The sequence below is a fragment of the Panthera uncia genome, chromosome B1 (genome assembly GCF_023721935.1).
Source record: "Panthera uncia isolate 11264 chromosome B1, Puncia_PCG_1.0, whole genome shotgun sequence".
Taxonomy (NCBI): domain Eukaryota; kingdom Metazoa; phylum Chordata; class Mammalia; order Carnivora; family Felidae; genus Panthera; species Panthera uncia.
The window spans coordinates 116,788,753-116,809,604 of NC_064811.1; the positions used below are offsets into that span (position 1 = coordinate 116,788,753).

The following is a 20,852-nucleotide window of genomic DNA, read 5'->3' on the forward strand; positions in this document are numbered from 1 at the left end:
GAGATGGGGTCCACTCACCAACCATGATATCATGACCTGAGCGGGGATCAAGAGTCCCAAGCTTAACCAACTGAGCCACCCAGGTAACCCTATCGATTATCTAGTTCCAAGGCATCAGGGATAGGTCTACATGGTACTGGAAGACCAAACCAATTAAATATGAAGGCAAAACTGTAAAGTGAAGAGAGGCCAACTTAAGGTGACCAAAAGGAAGGATACCTCGAGTGATTAAATGACATAGAGTGATGTAAAAACTTTAAGAATTTTTTTCTTAAAAAAATTTCTTTAAATTTTTTTTAATGTTTATTTATTATTGAAAGACAGAGACAGTGTGAGCAGGGGAGGGACAGAGAGAGAGGGAGACACAGAATCAGAAGCAGGCTCCAGGCTCTGAGCTGTCAGCACAGAGCCGGATGCGGGCCTAGAACCCACGAACCCTGAGATCATGACCTGAGCCATAGTCCGACACTTAACCGACTGAGCCACCCAGGCGCCCCTCTTAAAAAGTTTTTAAGTAAATCTTACGACTACATCAGGGGTTTGATGGCTTTTATGCAGCAAAATTTTCAAAATAAATTAACTTCTAATTTGAGACTTCTTCCCATGGCCATTCAATTTACTTTCTCGCTCCTTGCACCACCCCCTCCCCTTCTGAGCTTTATTGACACTTGATTTTAAATCCCAAGCAAATGTCTTCTTGTTACTTGGGCGATGCTAAAATAATATCAGCTAAAATGTCTTGATTGATCGTAAGCAGGCTTTAGGCGATAATGAGTCTATAGTAATTAGGGCTTCACTGGATTCAACCCAACTCTTTTGCTCAGTCCCTGGAGGCCACACACCGGGCTCCAAGCAGCGCATCTAGGGAGTGGCCAGGAATTACAGGCCACCACTGCCAAGAGGGTTGAATCTGTTCGTCTTTACAAAGCTGGGAATTGCGTAAACTGAGCCTTTTTTGTTTTTGCTCACGATTTTAAAACTAGTGGGTGGGGTGAGCCGCGCCCTGACACGCCCGGGCCTTCCATACATCCCTCGGGAGCGCGCACCAGGGCTCGAGCTTGGAATGGGGCTGAAATGGTAACCGCTGGAATAACGGACTCGGCTCGCTGGGGCCGCGCAAGCCTTGGAGGCAGAGAACACCAGCCTCCTCGGCGCCCCAGCCCCCGCCTCAGCGCAGCAGGTGGACACCGCGGTTCGGGAGGACCCAACGGACCCGATGTGGCATCAACTCCCGCAGCCCTTGGTGGCTTTTCTCCTCCCGAGGACAGGACAGCCCACCCAAGAACCTCGCTCGGGGCACCTCCATCCCAGAACTCAAGAACCACTCCCTCACCTGGCCCCAACCAGGTCAGCCTGGCGGGTCGCCAAAGAAAGGTGTGCGGCCCAGGAATCCCCGCCCTGGGCGTAAATGCAATGACTCCGATTCCTCACTCTAGCCGGAGCGCAAAAGGCAGTAGGAAAGTGGCGTACTGCCCACGCACCTGTCTTGCGGGCCCGTTTTCAGCAGTGGCAGCTCAGATGTCCGAGTCGCTGCCACTTGGTCCCCGCGTCTCCCCAGACCAATCCCGCCGGCGGCCGCCCAGAAGCGACTGCTAACCGCGCATGCGCGAGCGGCCACAGGCAGGGAGGAGGCGGCGGCCCGCGCGCACCTGCGTGGAGGCTCAACTGGCGCGGAGGGGGCGCTGGCCAGCGAGGCGAGACTGCAGCTGCGGGGCCCGCCGTAAGGCGCGCCCTTGGGCCTCGCGCCCGCTCAGCGGGCCAGGAGTGAAGTGGGCTGGCCGGGCACGAATTCCTCCCTCTTAGCCCAAAGAGTTTCTCCTCCCTGCCCTCTCTGCAATCAGAGGGGTAGTGCCTGCTATTGCACATAAATGGATCCTGAGTTTTATATAACTCACATTTTTGAACAGTGTCCAGTTAGTACCCCAGGCCTTTCCTAGAGTTCTAGATGTTGAGAGGTCGTTGTGCTCAGCAGGGAGGCTTCCTATTTCGTGTGGCTGTGTGGTTAAGTATAGACATATTAAATGTTAACGTAACACATTATTTTCTTTCTGAAATTGCTAATATTTATTGTGTTCTCTGTACTCCAGGGGTTTTACATTATTTTATTTAACCATCACAATCCTGGTGAAGGAACTAAAGATAATTACTTGCCTGAATCTATGATTAACAAATGGTGGAAATAGGGTTTAAATCCAGGCCCATCTCTCTCATAGTCTGTACTTTTAACCAAACACATCAAAATTAAAAATACAACATAAACGTAGTATTGAATCTCAAGTTTCCTTGCCTCATTGATAGTGGATCATACACATTTCGCTAATATTTTATAGCAAATCTTGACTGAATTAGAATGTTTGGGATGTATAGTAGGCATATGTTTAACTGTTTTAAAAAATGCTGAACAAGCTTCCAAAATGGCTGTTTTACATCCCCACCAGAATGTATGAGAATTTCAGTTACACTACATTTTCACTATTGCATAGTATGGTCAATCTTAGTCTTTCTAGACACCAATCAATGATGTCTCAATGTGGTTTTAAATGCTATGTAGTTTTCTTATACATACCAAATCCTCTCCTTAGGACTTCTATCATTTTGTATTTCCAGTGTATGAGAGTGTTTATTTTCCACATAACCTTACCCAACAGAATGCATTGTCAAGCATTTGAATTTTTGTCAACCTCATGACTGATATCTCAGTGTAGTTTCAATTAAAAAAAATTTTTTTTTTAATTTTTTTTAACGTTTATTTATTTTTGAGACAGAGAGAGACAGAGCATGAGCGGGGGAGGGTCAGAGAGAGAGGGAGACACAGAATCGGAAGCAGGCTCCAGGCTCTGAGCTGTCAGCACAGAGCCCGACGCGGGGCTCGAACTCACGGACTGTGAGATCATGACCTGAGCCGAAGTCGGACGCTCAACCGACCAAGCCACCCAGGCACCCCTAAAAAAATTTTTTAATGTTTATTTTTGAAAGAGAGAGCACAAGCAGGAGAGGGACAGAGAGAAAGAAAGAGGTAGATACAGAATCTGAAACAGTCTCCAGGCTCTAAACTGTCAGCACAGAGCCTGTCACAGGGCTTGAACTCTGGAATGGCAAGATCACAACCTGAGCCAAAATCCAGCACTTTAACTGAGCCACCCAGGCGCCTGCCCTGGTTTTGATTTTTACTTGTGAGGTCGGATAAATTTTTATGCATAAGGACAATGTTTCCTTTTTATTGCGTCCAGATTTTGAGTCATTGAATACCTTTCCCTACTCCAGGTTCATCTATATTTTAACACTTATATAATTTTATTATTTCTTTTTTATTATAGTTTTTTATTATACTATTATACTTTATTTATTATACTTTTTTATTATAAGTTTATTATTTGAAGTTTATTTTTCTGTAACATGTAAATATTTCTTTAAATGGCTATCCAGTTGCCCCAATATCATCAGAATATCTCTTTGCCCAGTGATTTAAGATACTGCTTTTATCATTTACTAAATATCCATATTTACTTGGGTATATTTCTGGACTTTCGATTCTATTTCACTGATCTGTGTAGTGCTAGCACAAAGTATCACACTATTTTAATTATAGAGGCTTTGAAAAATGTTTTAGTATCTGGTTGTTTCAGATGCCCTCTTAGAACTTCCTTTTCAGTGCTTTTCTAGATATTCCTGAATGGGTTTTTTTTCCATATGAACTTGAATATCAATATGCCAACCCCCAGGAAAAAAAGGATTGTTCGCGTATTTATTGGAATCACAATAAAATTTTAAGTTAACTTAGGAAGCACTAATATTTTGATGAGATATCCTGTCCAAGAAGAGAGAGGTCTATTTGCTTGAGTCTCCTCTTGAATCTTTAGGAGAGTTTCATAGCCTTCCTCATATAGGTTTTACACAGTAGTTTACCTTTAGATCAACTTTACTGAGATTTACATACAATAAATATCATTCATTTAAAGTTTACAATTTGACAGGTGTATGTATACACCTTTGAAATCACTTCCACAATCAAAATACAGGATATTTCCATCACTTTCAAATGGTTTCCTGGTTTTGTACATTTCTTCCTAGGTTTGTTCCTGAATCTTTTTCACTGCTGTTATAAAAGAGATTTTCTCATTCATCACATAATCTAAGGATTTATTTTCACTTTTAAGAAGTTACCCATTTATATATATATAATATATACATATATATATGAAATTTTTTTTTGAGAGAGAGTGCACACATGAGCAGGAGTGGGGGAGGGGGAAGTAGAGGGAGGGAGAATCTGAGAATCTCAAGCAGGCTCCATGTCCAGCACAGAGCCCGACGTGGGGCTTGATCCCACGACCCTGAGATCATGACCTGAGCTGAAATCAAGAGTCTGACATTTAAATGACTGAGCCACCCAGGCACCCAAGTAGTTAATAATTTTTGAATGCCAAATTTATATCCTGATTCCTTGCTAAATTATTTTATTTGAATTAGTTTTGTGATTAAGTCCCCTGACTTCTTCAAACAGAATTTTACTTATTTTCCAATTCTTATGTCTATAATCTTTTTTTCTTATCAAATTTCACTGGCTAACTTTGCCAGAACAATTTAACAGTCCTGAAGATAGCAGGGGATCATTTGCTCTGTTTTCTGATGTTAGTAGAAATGCCATCAGTGTTTCCCCATTAAATAAAGAACCATTTTTAGGATTGAGGTACATACCTTGTATTTATGATTGTCAGATTTAGCAAATTAAAATACACAACACCCCATAAGATTCTAATTTCATATAAACAAGTAATTTTTTAGACATACTTTTAGACATGCATTTTTCATATGTGTTTTTTATCTGGCCTTTAATTTTATCATGTTAAGAAAGTATCCATTCATTGCAATTTTCTTTAATATTCTTATTGAAAATAGGTCTTGCCTTTTTTCCAAAGGCTTTTTTCAGCATCTATGGAGGTAATCATTTGATTCTTCTCCTTAGACCTATTAGTAAGAATCCTACCCAGATTTTTACACCTCTGGTATTAAAAAAACCAGGTCATGGTATGTTGTTTTCTTAGCGTGGCTTGGGAATTTATTTCTAATATTGCATTTAAGATTTTTGCATCAGTTGTCATAAATGGTATAGGTCTGTGGTTTTCTTTTTTGTGCTGTCATTATTAGGACCAGGTATTCATGTTATACTTACATCATTAAAAGAATCTGTGAATTTTCCTTTATTTGCTATACTCTGAAACAATGTTAAAACATTGGGACTATCTGGTTTCTAGGAGTTAAGTTCCCCTGTGCAATCATCTGGGCCTGGTGGCTCTTTGTGCTTATAATTTCTCAATAAATTTCTCTATTTCTTCTATGAAAATTTATTGCTTTAAACTTTCTGTCTCACATCTCCAAAGGCAAGGGAATTAAAAGCAAAAATGAACTATAGGGACCTCATGAAGATAAAAAGCTTCTGCACTGCAAAGGAAACAATCAACAAAACTAAAAGGCAACTGACGGAATGGGAAAAGATATTTGCAAATGACATATCGGACAAAGGGCTAGTATCCAAAATCTATAACTAACTCACCAAACGCCACACCCGAAAAACAATCCAGTGAAGAAATGGGCAGAAAACATGAATAGACACTTCTCTAAAGAAGACATCCAGATGGCCAACAGGCACATGAAAAGATGCTCAACTCACTGTCCCTCAGGGAAATACAAATCAAAACCACACTCAGATATCACCCCACACCAGTGAGAGTGGCTAACATAAACAAATCAGGAGCCTATAGATGCTGGAGAGGATGTGGAGAAATGGGAACCCTCTTGCACTGTTGGTGGCAATGCAAACTGGTGCAGCCGCTCTGGAAAACAGTGTGGAGGTTCCTCAAAAAATTAAAAATAAATCTACCCTATGATCCAGAAATAGCACTGCTAGGAATTTACCCAAGGGATACAGGAGTGCTGATGCATAGGGGCACTTGTACCCCAATGTTTATAGCAGCACTTTCAACAATAGCCAAATTATGGAAACAGCCTAAATGTCCATCAACTGATGAATGGATAAAGAAATTGTGATTTATATACACAATGGAATACTACTTGGCAATGAGAAAGAATGAAATATGGCCCTTTGTAGCAACGTGGATGGAACTGGAGAGTGTGATGCTAAGTGAAATAAGCCATACAGAGAAAGACAGATACCATATGTTTTCGCTCTTATGTGGATCCTGAGAAACTTAGCAGAAGACCATGGGGGAGGGAAAGGAAAAAAAAAAGTTAGAGAGGGAGGGAGACAAACCATAAGAGACTCTTAAAAACTGAGAATAAACTGAGGGTTGATGGGGGGGTGGGAGGGAGGGGAAAGTGGTTGATGGGCATTGAGGAGGGCACCTATTGGGATGAGCACTCGGTGTTGTATGGAAACAAATTGGACAATAAATTTCGTATTTAAAAAAATTTTTTTCTAAAACTTTGTCTCTACTCACATCAATTTTGGTAAACCGCATTCTAAGAAATCCTCATTTTATCTGGGCTTTTAGAAAGAAAACTAGTATCAGCAAAACAAAAACCTATCAGCTCACATAAACTTCCTCATAATTTGTTGCCTATGACTGGCTATTAGTAACACAACATCTAAAACTGTAATTAGTTTTCATAGGAAAATGCCTGCCCAGATAATTACTGAAATTCTGCCACAGGGTGGATGGTCCATATTAAGAGTGTACAACCAACCCTGAGATACTTTTATACACCTATGTTGGTGGAGGGTTAACTCTCTCCCTCTCCCCAAGAGTGTAGTCACATTTACTATTACTGCTAATATTAGTTATATTACCGTGTTACTGTTTACTTCAATGGTAAATAGTGCAGTTGTTGGTAGCTTATCTCAATACTTGAATTTTTTGTAAAAGGGAATTTTACCTATCATGTCTCCAAAGTTTGCAGAGCTTCTATTTACTTCAAAAGTAGTGTTTGAGGGGGGAAAAAAAAAGATTTCAGTAGAAATTTGTCTGAATGTGGTTTCTACAAACTCATCTGTTATATTGAGCCAAGGGCATAAATATATCATATGTTTTCATACATATGCTTGAGGGAAAGTGACTTTTAAAAGCAAAATCAGTATGAATGTTATAAAACAATGCCCCAAACAGCCAATATGCGCTATTTGCTCTGCTATATCCCAGATGAGTGTCAGGGATTCTCCAAATCACCCCTTTCTCAGACACCTCAGTCCAGGGACCATGGGTGAGGAGTGAAACGGTCCAAACATCCAGCAATTGGGCAGAAGAGATGGGGATGGAAACTGGGGGTGTCTCTCCTGGCTACACTATGAACATTTTCTGGAAATGCTTTGTGTTGACTGCCAAAATTCTCTGTTCTGGAATCATTTCATTAAGGGCAACAGTTATTGTGTTGAATCTTTAAGGCTTCTCTTCAACTTCTCTCTCTTTTTTTTCTTCTAGCATCTGCCACAGGTAACATCCATGTAATGTCTTTTCTTCTTCTTCCCCCACCAACCACCCTACCCAGATTCACTGGACACATGTGAACAGTTCATCTTTCATATTCTTTTTATATGTTGGTATGTGACACAGTTCATACTGAGGTAAATATGTAAAGTTTTGGCACTCAAGGATAGGTAATACACAATAGGAAGTACAATTTTCATATTTTATTGATGAATAAGAAGGAAGAAGAAATATCTCTTATTATCTCTCAAAATAAATAAAATAAAACTCAACAGAATAACAAGAAGAATAGTGGAGTTTAATAGACTCCTATAAGAAACTGATAATCAAGCAGACAAAAATCAGGAAGAATTTTAAAAACCTGAATAAGTAAATTAAAAAGCCTGATATAAGAGAATTCTGCACCCAATAATTGGGAATATTTAAGAAGACGTTTTCAAAGCACAAAACACATTTATAAGAAACAAATGAATGCAACATATTTTAAAGGGAGTCTACAGACACTATACATTCTTTTCAAATTCACATGAAACATAAGCATTCTTAACAATTCTCAAATCTCATCACACAGATAAAATCCACTAAGAACAATGTAATTAAATGAGAAATCAACAGTAAAAGATGGCAAAAACCAACATATTTGAAGAAAAAAAAAAGAAAACACTCCCAAATAACCCATGAGCTAAGAAAGTAATAATAAGAGAAATTACAAAATCTTTTAGAACTGAATGACTATCGGAATACATAAATATCAAGAGGCTGGTAAACCAGTTCAAACAGCATTTTAGGGGTAAGTTTATAGTTTTAAATGCATTTATTTAAAAGACAAGAAGATATTGTGGCACTGCCAGACCCAGGCTTAGATTGTGCTTTCTTTAGATGTCCTAACAAAATGGATAAGAACATATACCAATTTACACAGAACCTGTCCATGACAAGTTTCTGAACTATTAGCTATTTATTAAGATTATGTGATAGCATAACTACGTCAACAAAATTCATTTCTTAATTTTCAAAAACTTCCCTGCCTTTACTATTTTTTTAATTAAATTATAATAGTAAGGGTACAAACATCATAAATAAACACTGTAATTTTCCTTGACATAAGAGGGAGCTTAACACTTTCAAGCCTACAAGTGTGTTAATTTCTGAATTCTCTTCTATACAATTATGCATTTTCATTATTATAATTTCTGAAAGATGCCATGAGAAATCAGGCTTATCTGAGGTTCCAATGTATTACAGAATTTTTCTTGTTATGCTTATTATCTTCATATTTTCTGAAATAAAAACAAGAAGTGTATAATATCTAGAAAATTAATTAAATAGAAATTAATTAATTCACAAGAATATAATTATTTTTATGAAAAATTTTGATAACATTCTTTATTCTATCCTTTTGACCACTCTTTCATCTTATAAGTAGAGAAGAATATTTAAATTGGCAAAGACATGATTCTTAAGATATATTAGACAATATCAATTTTAATACCATCATGGTGTTAAAATTATTGAAAATAGATTTCCATCACTGGGATACCTGGGATTATCACTAAAGCCAACCAACTGTTATAGATAAGGTACAAATATTTTTAAATAAACTGTACACCTAACATGGGGCTCAAATTCACAACCCTGAGATTAAGAGTTGCATGCTCTACTGAGCCAGCCAGGTGCCCCTAATATGACAATATCCAGATATCTTTAAACATTTACTTTATTTTTATAATTTAAAATATAAATAAATATAGGAAAGATTTAAGATTGAAACATAATAAACATAAACATAAAATTGAAACATAATAATCTTTTAACACTAATATATGAAAGAAAATCAGAGACTAAATATAAAATTAGAACTGGAGAAATTTTGCTGTGAATGCAAGAAAATATGAGTACTACATTTCATATTAAATTAGTTTTGAATTTCTTGTTAGTCAAAGGGAACAAAAATACCCACAATGGGCCAAAGAAATCATGACTACTCCTTGGGAAAGAATATCCTTTTTCTAGCTAAGAGAAAGTTGTCACATGTATCTTTACATTAAAAAAAAACAAAAACAAAACTTTAAATAATACTCTTGAAAAACATGCAAATATGCCATATATTGTTATTTAATAAAAGTCAAAGGCATAAACTCAAATAATTCAATTAAAGCATTTTGATGGGCGATATCTATCTACTTCCTTTCCCTCCATCACCTCCAACGAGGCTTAGTAGATTTAGCAACGGCAATAAAACAAATGGGTCACACATACAAAAAAAAAGTGATTGTTTAACTAAATTCAAAGTTAATTAGGTATACTGTATCTTATTTGGTAACCCTACTTTAACACATTGAAACACTTTGCCCTATGCCCAGTGAGCTGCAGTAAAACAACAATAACTTTTCATGTAGGATGCAGCGCTGGCAAATTATAAAAACACACTATTCTCTTGCTTACCAACTAATAGAAAAACTAAGTATCTTATTTGAGTTTTCAGAAATTATTCATACAGAAATATTTTAGTTGTTTCTAAATCTCTTTTATGTTTATTATAGACGTAGAACATGAAATGATAAAGAACATTTAAATTGATGGCAGGCAAAATTTTTAAAAATTTAAAACTTAGAATATTCATCACCAAAATAAATGTTTTTATTAAATTATTTTTGAACTACTAGCTAGATGAATAGAAATAAACTAAACTATTTTTCTCCTTAATGAACTATAGAAAATTTATCTTACATTTCAAAAAGTTTTGTGAGAAGTGTAATATATAATTTAACTGGTTAAGGAACAAATTTTACATAAAAGTTTTTTAAAAAGACTTAAAGAAATGAATATTAAAGTGTTGCTATGTTAGACCTGGTTAAAGAAAAGAGGGTGACATTTATCTTGCTGGGGTCATGAATGTAAATTTTATTTTACTTAATAAAATTAAAAGTTGACAAAAGTTGAAATGTAATATCTAAACTCTTCTAGGTAGTGGACGGCTAGGCCTACTGAAATGATAGTAAATGAACGAAAAAGATGTAATTCCAAATGACATAAAGAATAGAGGAGGCCCACAGCTGAGGAGACATTTAATCAAATTAACGAGAGACATAAATCTGGTGGAAGAGTGGGGCCTGACAATGGAGCCGAGCAGTCTGTGACTTCAGCATGTGGAACATAGGGCTAGAATGGAGATAGCAAATTTGATGAAAGATGGAAGCCAAAGCGGAGCTAACCCTGAAGAAGGAAGGGGGAGTGTTGTCAGGAGCACGGGAGAGCTGCAAGGCCTTTTCGCCCCAGGCAACTGATACACATAGTCTTCTCTAAGGAAAGCTCAATGAGCCACCCAGATGTAACTAGCAACTAGGGCAGGCACTGGGTGAACCTGTGTCCCAGAACAAAGCTCTTTGGGACATAGGTTGCGATGTTGGTGCCCCTTCACTCAAACCACTGGGAAAACAAAAAACAGAAAAACACTCCAACACAAAACAATCACAGCCTAGTCACCCACATACTCTACAACAGAGTTTGTAAGCCAACAAATTCTTTTTTTCTTTAAATGTTTATTCATCGTGCAAGAGTGCACGCACACACGTGTGAAAGGGGTGAGGGCTGGGGACAGAGGATCTGAGGATCTGAAGTGGGCTCTGTGCTGACAGCAGAGGGGCTCGAATTCATGAACCATAAGGTCATGACCTCAGCCGGAGTCGGAGCTTAACCGACTTATGGTGGCCATAAGCCAACAAATTATATCCATGTACCAAAAACTCTCAGGAAGCCTCATTCCTTTCAATTTTATAAAGGAATATGAAGATAAATGCAGTGTGGGGAAAGGAGTGGGGAGGGAGAGGAATTAAAATTACCCATATTTGCCACCAGACAACCAAGAATCACTAAATATTTGAGGAAAGTGTGTAACCTAACAGACAGATCAAAATAGACAAGCAGATAGATTTATCTGGTCACAGAAAAAACAGCGCATTCAGAATGCAGAAAAGAACTTTAAAAATGTTTCATGAGGGGCACTTGGATGGCTTAGTAGGTTAAGCATCTGACTTCGGGTCAGGGTATGATCTCATGGTTCGTGAGTTCAAGACCCACATCAGGCTCACTGCTGTCAGCACAGAGCCTGCTTTGGCTTCTCTGTCCCACTCTCTCTCTGCCTGTCTCCTTTCTGCACTCTCTCTGTCTCTCTCAAAATAAATAAATAAACTTAAAAAAAATAAAAATGTTTCATAAAGAGATCTAATAGTATTCTGAGATTTGAGAATAATTGTATCCACAACACAAGTAGATGCTAGGGAAAAAGGAATAAAATAAAAATGAAGTAAACATTCATTAGAAAAGTTAGTCAAGGAATCCACCTAGTGCATAGAAAAACCAATGATAGGACATAGTAAATAAAAGCTATGACATATAGAAGATCAATTCAGTAAACTTAATATTTGATTATTCTTTCAGAAAAGAAAACTCAGAAAAGAAAGGGGCAAAATAATCAATGTCATAATATCCCATCAACTGAATATTTGCATCTCCTTCCTCAAATTCGTATGTTGAAGCCTAAATCCTCAGTGTATTTGGAAATATAACCTTTGGCCTTTGGGAGATAATTAGGTCAAAAAGGTGGAATGTTCATGAATGACTTTAGTGCCTTTATAGTGGGATAAAGAGACCAGACCTTTCTCTACTCTTGGCCATGTGAGGATATAGTCAGAAGACAGCTGTCTACAAACCAGGAAGTGGGCTCTCACCAAAAGCCCCCATGCTGGCATCCTGATCTTGGACTTCCCAGCTTCTACAAATGTGATAAATAAATTTCTGTTGTTTAAGCCACCCAGTTTGTGTTTTTTTGTGTGTGCGTGTGTTTTGTTTTTTGTTATGGCAGCCCAAACTGACTAAGACATGGTAAAAATGAATAAGTAGCTAAATTTTCATCTATACTGCAGGAAAAATAATGTGGATAAATAAAAATTAGCAGCGTAAGTGTATTATTTAGCAATATAAAGAAAACTACCAAGCATTTAAACCAGAATGATTAAATGTCTTTGCCTCTGGTGAGTCAGATAAGGATGGGGAAATTGCAGAGGATTGTTGCTCTTTTTGTTAATGTTCAGCCGGATATATGTACATTATTTAATAAATATAAACAAAGCTAAAAATCTGATACGACTGAATTTTATTGCATTTTGAAACGCACCCTTTGGAAAATGGAAGGGGTAACCCATTCTGCAGCTCTTTCATCAGTTTGGAAACACCTAATTTTAAATATCTAAAAATGTTAGCAAAAGGACAGTTCCCTATTTCCCTGAAATTGTTTTTGATAGGGAAATCTGGTTGCAGTGGAGGGTGCTGAAGGCATTTCAAATTCCTAATGTGGGAGGGAAAAAATGAGGTGGTGGTGGTCTCTTGCTGTTCTTGCAGGAAAGAAGGGAGACCTTCCGAAAGGAGCTTGTTAGAAAGACAGGTGACTGAGAGGGTAACAGATAAAGAAGTTGCCTGGGAAATTTGTTACCTGCGCTACCTTCTTCAAATTTTGCTGACCTCAGTCCCACTAAAAAAATAAATAAAACAAACAAACAAACAAACAACATGATGCAGGTCTAATTGAACTCACAGAATGCAGGGTTATCTTCATGGAAATGCACCCACATTTTCATGGTGAAGTGGTATGTATATAAATAATGCATACTTTTGGTTATATACTATGTACCTTTTTAATTTATTTTTATTTTTTTTAAGATTTTGATGATTTTTATTAGTAGTTTATTTATTTTTTAATTTACATCCAAGTTAGTTAGCATATGGTGCAATAATGATTTCAGGAGTACATTCCTTAATGCACCTTACCCACTTAGCCCATCCTCCCTCCCACAACCCCTCCAGCAACCCTCTGTTCTCTATATTTAAGAGTCTCTTATGTTTTGTCCCCCTCCCTGTTTTTATATTATTTTTGCTTCCCTTCCCTTATGTTCATCTGTTTTGTATCTTAAAGTCCTCATATGAATGAAGTCATATGATATTTGTCTTTCTCCAACTGACTAATTTCGCTTAGCCTAATACCCTCTAGTTCCATTCACATAGTTGCAGATTGTGCCCCTTTTACTGTTGAAGTATCAAATGTTAATTCTGCATGAACACCCTTCCATCCATAGAAATCATTCTGAGGGAGTGTCAGATGGAAAGCATATGAGACCAGATGAGAAGGGGAAGTTTTCAAATTCTAAAACACACTGGCACCAGCTACTAACAAAGGTGAGAGTAGCTATAAGGATGACCCAAACTGAAGAGACAGTGGATATAGGGGAACAGGCAAGGGCCCTGGGGTTAACTGGAGAGTCACAGTTGGAATATACATGCTTATGCAGAGCAGCAGACACCAGAAACGACCACAGATCGACCATAGAAACTATGCAGGAATAAGAAATTAAAAAAAAATATTTTAAAAATATTAGAATCCTCAGAGGGTTAAGTAGAAGTATTTCAATCATAAAATAAGAACCAAGGGTTATAAAAGAGGGCAATGACATTAGGAGAACAAAAGGAGTTCTTCAGACATTAAAGCTACAATAGCAAAAACAAACAAACAACCAAACCAACCAATCAATGAAAACTGCCCTCCTTCCCAAAAAACAAAACAAAAAAAAAGCACTCATAAAAAGGATATAAGCCAAAATTCAGAAAAACTTTCAGACAGTGAAGCAAATAGAAAGAAAATAGGAAGGAGAAAGTAAGAGACAGAGAGTACATCAATCTAAGGAATCTTACATTTGAAATAGGGTTCCTTAAAAAGAGCACAGAAAACAGAGGGAGAAATTTATCAACAAAATAATTTCTGAATATTTTCCAGAATCGAAACACGAGTTTTCATATTAAAAAGCCCTACCAAATATTAAGCACAATAGATAAAAATAGACCTATCTTATCATCATGAAATTGTAGAATCTCAAATAGAAGAAAAGTTTTAAAGGTCTACAGATGGGAAAATTGGTCTGATACCAAGAAACAGGAATTAGAATGGCTTTAACTACTTTTCATCAGTTACAGTCTTGAATACCTTAAAAAATCAGAATTCAGAATCTTTTGCCTAACCAACCTAACAATTAAGTTTGATAGACTGCAGTCATTTTAAGATGTTTTAGTTTTCCAAGAATTTACCTCCTACACAATCTTTCTCAAGAAATTACCAGGGAGAGGGGAGTGTGCTTTACTAAAACAAATGAGTTGACCAAGAATGATACAGATTTGAGATATAGAAAACAGCAAAATCAACTGCCTGGTTCCTAAGATATATGCTAGAGCTGGTCAGAAGGCTGCAGGAGAGAGATTTTTCAAGGTTAGGAAGTGGTAGAAATGCAGAAAAGCATTCAACAATATTCAACATTCAGCCATGATTTTTAAAATGTTTGAATACATCAGGAACAGATTTAGATAATTCGCAGGGAATCTGAGGATGAATTAGTGATAAGTACATTGAAATAAAGCAAATTTAAAACAAAAAAAAGCTGCATAATAAAGGAAAAATGGAGCATACTATGCAGTTTAAGTGTAAACAGGTTTTATATTCTCGTTATGAAATCATTGAATACTGAACTAAGCAATGACATAACTATATGGACAGAGTGGAGGTTTGGGTGGAGTGACCTGTATCAAGGTGAAAATCTTTCATTCATTGAAAGGCACTGTTAAGAAAATGAAAGAGCAAGTCATAAGCTGAGACCATGTATGTACAAACAAAAGTAAACAGGTGAACAACCCACTTTTTTAAATGGGCAAATACTCAGACATTTCATAAACTATATACTACATTTCATTAAAATCCATATTTGGTAAAAATCTATATTTCATTATATACACACACACATACATATATACATACATACAACTAGCACATGAAAAGATGCTCAACATCATTTGCCATCAAAGAAATGCAAATTAAAATCATAATGAGATATCAGGATCTGCCTTTTCTAGAATTCCACATTGAATCATAGAGTATATAGTCTTTTGCATCTGGCTTTTTTCATTTAGCACAGTGTTTTAGAGATTCATCCATAGTGTTGCATCTATTGATAAGAATGAGGCTTCAAACTGAGATCTATTGTCTCCAAATTCATTGTATGTATACAGTATATGATAAAAAGGAAAAGAAAATACTCATTATTCTCAAACAAAATATTAGAGAGTATATCAGAAAGTTATATGTATAAAGTTTTAAAAATACACAAAATATGATTATAAAATAAGGCTAAACAATATCTGATAATTTTCTATATATTTATATCAATCTTTATACTTACCACTATATTATCAAAGGCTTCATTTTTTATATGAGATAGTCTCTTAGCCACTATGAAGAAAGTTGAGAACTAAGACTAATCCTCATTATGTCATTTTTTCCAAAGAATGATGCTGATCATTTTTAAAGAAGGTACTCGAATTATGAAACTCCTAATAATAAATATCCTGTTAGAAAATTTTAAAATAATATGATTAAATAATTATAATAATTAAAGTAATATATATTTTAAAAATATACAATCCACATTGGACATGTCACTAAATTGTTATTTATTTCTATTTTACATGGTGTGAGGTATAAAAAGGTTAAGAGCTAGGTTATAACATTAAAATATGAGTGATTAGATAAATATTCTACTTTATCGGTTGTAAATTTACAAAGGTAAGGTTAAAACAGCTCATCAAGCAAAAAAATACAATGCAAGAAAAGAGTTCCATTATAACAGCACCAACAAATAGAATGGTATAGACCAATTTCTTTCTGCATCACCTGCAGCTATGTTTTATGTATTTTTATGGTGTTATTTTTTGCATGCAGATTCATAAATTTTCAATATACCAGACACTTGTCTGTTTTGCTTAATGAATACTTTCAATCTAGAATTTCACCTTGCATAATAGCTAATAGCTAACATCTACTAAATTCACACTATGTTTCAGGCAGTGTTCCAAAGAACTCAGTACAATAAATATATAGAGATAAGGAGTAGAAAAGGTGGAAGGAGGGCTGATCATAAATAATGAATGAAATGATGAGAGTATGTGCACGTGCATTTCTCTCATTTCAACTGCCAAAGATTAAAGCAATCATTTGCTTTGTTGTGTGAAGAAATGAAGGGAGAGATGTCAGTAGTATTTCAAAGGTGGAAAACATCTTAAGGATCATCTAATTTAAACTTCTCCCTCTTACAGACTGAAGAGAGCACAGAGGACATAAGTCACCGTAACTAAAAACTAGGTGTTTTGACTCCGAAGTCTTTGCTTCTTCTACCCTACCAAGATGCTAATTCAATTATAAATAACATTGTTTCCAAAAATGATGGAAAATTTAAGAATGATAAAAACCAAACAATACCAAAAAATCAAATTTTTGTTGATACAATAAATAGTGATCTGAAATAAGAATGTTGATACATCTAAATTAGATAATAGGGACATTTTATTTGGAAATATTCTTGTCTAATTTTAAATATTAGACTAAAATAGTGAGTATATTATGATTTTTAAAACATGTTTTTAGTCATTACTTGAATTGCACAGCTGTTACATAATAGTAAGGCAAAGAAGTTAACATAGGCTAGATTTTTCTAACCATGACAGATAACTTGGGTCTTGAAAAGATGATTGCTCTTCACAACATATAGCTATTGTAAGATGAACTATGTTTAAACAACCATATTTCACAGTCTGTCTCATGTTTCCATCTCTCCTTTCCTGAACAATATTTTATAAGTTCACAAGACATTATATATTACTCAAGTAACATTTCAAAATCTTACTTTGGAATATTGTTCTCTTCCAGGGAATGATGACTGTATACCCACATGCTGGAAAAGAGAAGGTTTATATCGAATACGAATTTGCTTATTTCGTTCTGCACATTTTTCCTGGGGAAAAAGAGAAACAATAATCTTCTGTAACAACCCAAATACTCCTTTTTATTGCTTTTATGGATGGAAGAATTCTGTATTATATTAGTTTTTGCCAGAGTTCTATTTTAATACTTAAACATTAAATAAAACTTTATTACTTAGATTTTTCTTCATAAGAATAAAAGTTGAGGTACAAAAAGGTGTTAGTTAAAGCATGTATTTTCTTGAACTCTGTCATAGAAAATCAGGCTACTGCTGTACCAACTATAATTTTCCACTCCCTTCTTGTTATTTCAACAACATAAATGAAATTTTTTGTATTTTTCTATCCATTCACTCAGACTATATTATTCTTTGTCTTTTCATATTAATTAATTCCTACACTGTTACACCCCCCTCAATGTATTAAGTAGAAAAAAAAACGTGATTAAAACAACCAATATTATGCTTTATAGAAAAAAGATTTGGTTAATCTCATTAAAAATAAAAATAAGAAAGATGACCTGTGAAACCACCCATTAATATTACAAGCAAACATTTGAAATTATTATGATCACTGAGAATTACTTAAATACTGTATACTTAAAAATTCATAAAAATACATCTCAAATTTATATACTCAATGTATTCAAGTATAATTAACATAGTGTTGTATCAATTTCAGGTACACAATATAATGATTCAACAATTCTATATATTTCTTAGTGCTCATCAAGATAAGTGTTCTCTTAATCCCCTTCACCTGTTTCTCCTGTCTCCCCACCCACCTCCCCGCTCTGGCAACCACCAGTTTGTTCTCTACATTTAAGGTTCTGTTTGTCAATCTCTTCATTTGTTTGGTTTCTGAAATTCCCCATGAGTAAAATATTATGGTATTTGTATTTCTCTGATTTATTTTACTTAGTATTATACCCTCTAGGTCCACCCATGTTGTTGCAAATGGCAAGATTTCATTCTTTTTTATGGCTGAGTAATTTTCCATTGTATATATACCACACCTTTATCCACTCCTCTATTGATGGATACTTGGGTTGCTTCCATATCTTGACTATTGTAAATAATGCTGCAATAAACACAGGGGTGCATATATCTTTTCCAATTAGTATTTTGTTTTCTCTGGGTAGATATCCAATATTGGAATTACTAAGTCATATGGTAATTCTATTTTTAATTTTTTGAGGAGACTCCATACTGTTTTCCACAGTGGCTTCACCAATTTGCATTCCCACCAATAGTGCACAAGGGTTCCTTTTTCTCCACATCCTTGTCAACACATGTTATTTCTTGTGTTTTCTATTTTAGCCATTTGAACAGGTGTGAAGTGCTATTTCATTGTGGTTCTGATTTGCATTTCCCTAATAATGAGTGATGTTGAGCATCTTTTCATGTGTCTGTTGGTCATCTGTATGGCTTCTTTGGAAAGTATTCAGGTTATCTGCCCATTCTTTAATCGGATTAGTTGAGAGTTTTTTGGTGCTGAGTTGTATAAGTTATTTATATATTTTGGATATTAACCCTTTATCTGATATATTATTTGCAAATATCTTCTCCCACTTGGTAGATTGCATTTTTGCAATCTTTAAACAGCAGGCTTACTTAAATGTATTTCTACTCAGTACAAACATGTAGGAAAGTATTATATTAAAGGATTGTTTTTATAACTGTAAAGTATTTAAATAATCTACAGTTAATTTAATTTGAAACTAAGGTCAGATAAAATTAGTTGAGGAGTTAAAAACCAGAAAATATGATAATATTTGCTAAGCTATTAATAGAAGTTCCAATGAGATGACATTATCATATGCTGGCTTCCCACAAAATGCCCTTTTAGCTCTGCTAAAGGAAAGCTGAGTTAATTGCTTATTGCAGTAAGGGAGAAACTACCTTAGCAGTGTCTACTCAAGTGTTGTGCTTATTTTTTAATTGGGTTATTTTCCTGTTATTGAGTTTTGGGAATATTATATATGTTGTGAATACAAGTCCTTGTTGTATATAGAATTTACAAATATTTCTTCATAGTCTGTGGTATGTTATCCTCTAACAGTAAAATTTACAGTACAAAAGATTTGAATTTGATGAAATCTAATTTAGTAATTAAAAAAAATGGATCATAGTTTTAGTATCATGTCTAAGAACTCTTCTCCTGGATCCTGAAGATATTTTTTTACACTTCTAAAGGTTTTAAAGTTTGTTTTATATTTAGATAGGTGATCTACTTTGAAATAATGTTTTTATCAAGCAAGATGTTTAGGTTGATATGTAGATGTTGGTATGTATATACACATCTACATATCTACATATGTACATACCTATCTACATATCAACCTAAACATCTTGCTTACATACATACTTATCTGCATATCACATTTACACACATCCAATCCATGATCATGGTATGTCTACTTCTTTCATCAGCATTTTTAGGTTTTCAGCATATAATCTACATATCTTGTTAGTACACACACACACTCATACATATGCATCATGATAGTCTCTATTATTGATAATTTGTTTTTGAGTCTTCTTTGTCAATCTTATCAGTTTTCTTGCTCTTTTCAAAGAACTACTTTTATGTTTTCAATTTTGTTGCTTTCGGACTTCATAGCTAATATTTGCTTACTTCTGCTTGATTTGGGTTGATTTTGCTATTTCTAGTTTCTTAAAGTGGAAGCTGACATTATTAATGCAAAATCTTTCTTCTCTTCTAAGATAAAGATTTCTTCTAGGATAAATTTCTCCTTAAGCAGTGCTTTAGCTGAATGCCACAAATTTTGATAGGTTGTATTTTCATTTCATTCTATTCAAAGTATTTTCTAATTTCCTTTGAGACTTCCTCTTTCGTTCATGGTTTATTCAGCAGTGTATTGTTTAAATTCCAAGTGCTTGCAGATTTTCAGTTATCTTTCTGTTATTAATTTCTTCTTTTTAAATGTTTATTTATTTTGAGAGAGAGAGCGAGCAGGGGAGGGGCAGAGAGAAAGGGAGACAGAGAATCCCAAGTAGGCTCTGCACTTCAGCACAGAGCCTGATGCAGGGCTCAAACTCACGAATCACAAGATCATGACCTGAGCTGAGGTCAGATGCTTAACCGATTGAGCCACCCAGGAGTCCCCATGTGTATTTTAAAATAATGTGTTTTGTATTGCTGTTGGACGTAGTGCTTTTTAAATATCAATTAAATCCAGATGGTAGATGGTGTTGTTCAATTCTTTTATCTCACTGCTGATTTTCTACACACCAGTTCTGTTCTTGAGAGAGGAGTGTTGAAGTCTCCAACTATAATTGTAGACTAATCTATTTCTCTCTTTAATTCTGTCATCTTCCAATCATGCATTTGAGTCTCTCTTATTAGATGCATACACTTTTAGGATTGTTGTATCTTTTTGGTGATTTGACTCTTTTACCAGTATATAGTATCCTTCTTGATCCCTGGTCAAATTTTTTGGGTTTTGGCACCAAAGTCTACTTTGATATTAATATAGCTAGTACAGATTTCTTTTTGTTATTGTCTGCGTGGTATTTATTTTTCCATCTTTTACTT

General features: G+C 35.4%; 2 protein-coding genes across 2 annotated transcripts in view; both read right to left on the reverse strand.

Annotated features, from left to right (window-relative positions):
* CLGN (calmegin) overlaps nt 1-1,561 on the reverse strand; it is a 56,234-nt gene extending 54,673 nt beyond the window's left edge. The window contains exon 1 of the mRNA XM_049632166.1: nt 1,482-1,561. The gene's annotated coding sequence lies outside the window, so the exon portion shown is untranslated. The remainder of the gene's footprint in view (nt 1-1,481) is intronic.
* Nucleotides 1,562-7,630: 6,069 nt separating this feature from the next.
* MGAT4D (MGAT4 family member D) overlaps nt 7,631-20,852 on the reverse strand; it is a 57,992-nt gene continuing 44,770 nt past the window's right edge. The window contains 3 exon segments of the mRNA XM_049632205.1: nt 7,631-8,722; nt 15,719-15,884; nt 17,219-17,326. Of these exon segments, the coding sequence (XP_049488162.1) occupies nt 15,870-15,884; nt 17,219-17,326 (123 nt within the window). The 3' untranslated portion in view covers nt 7,631-8,722; nt 15,719-15,869.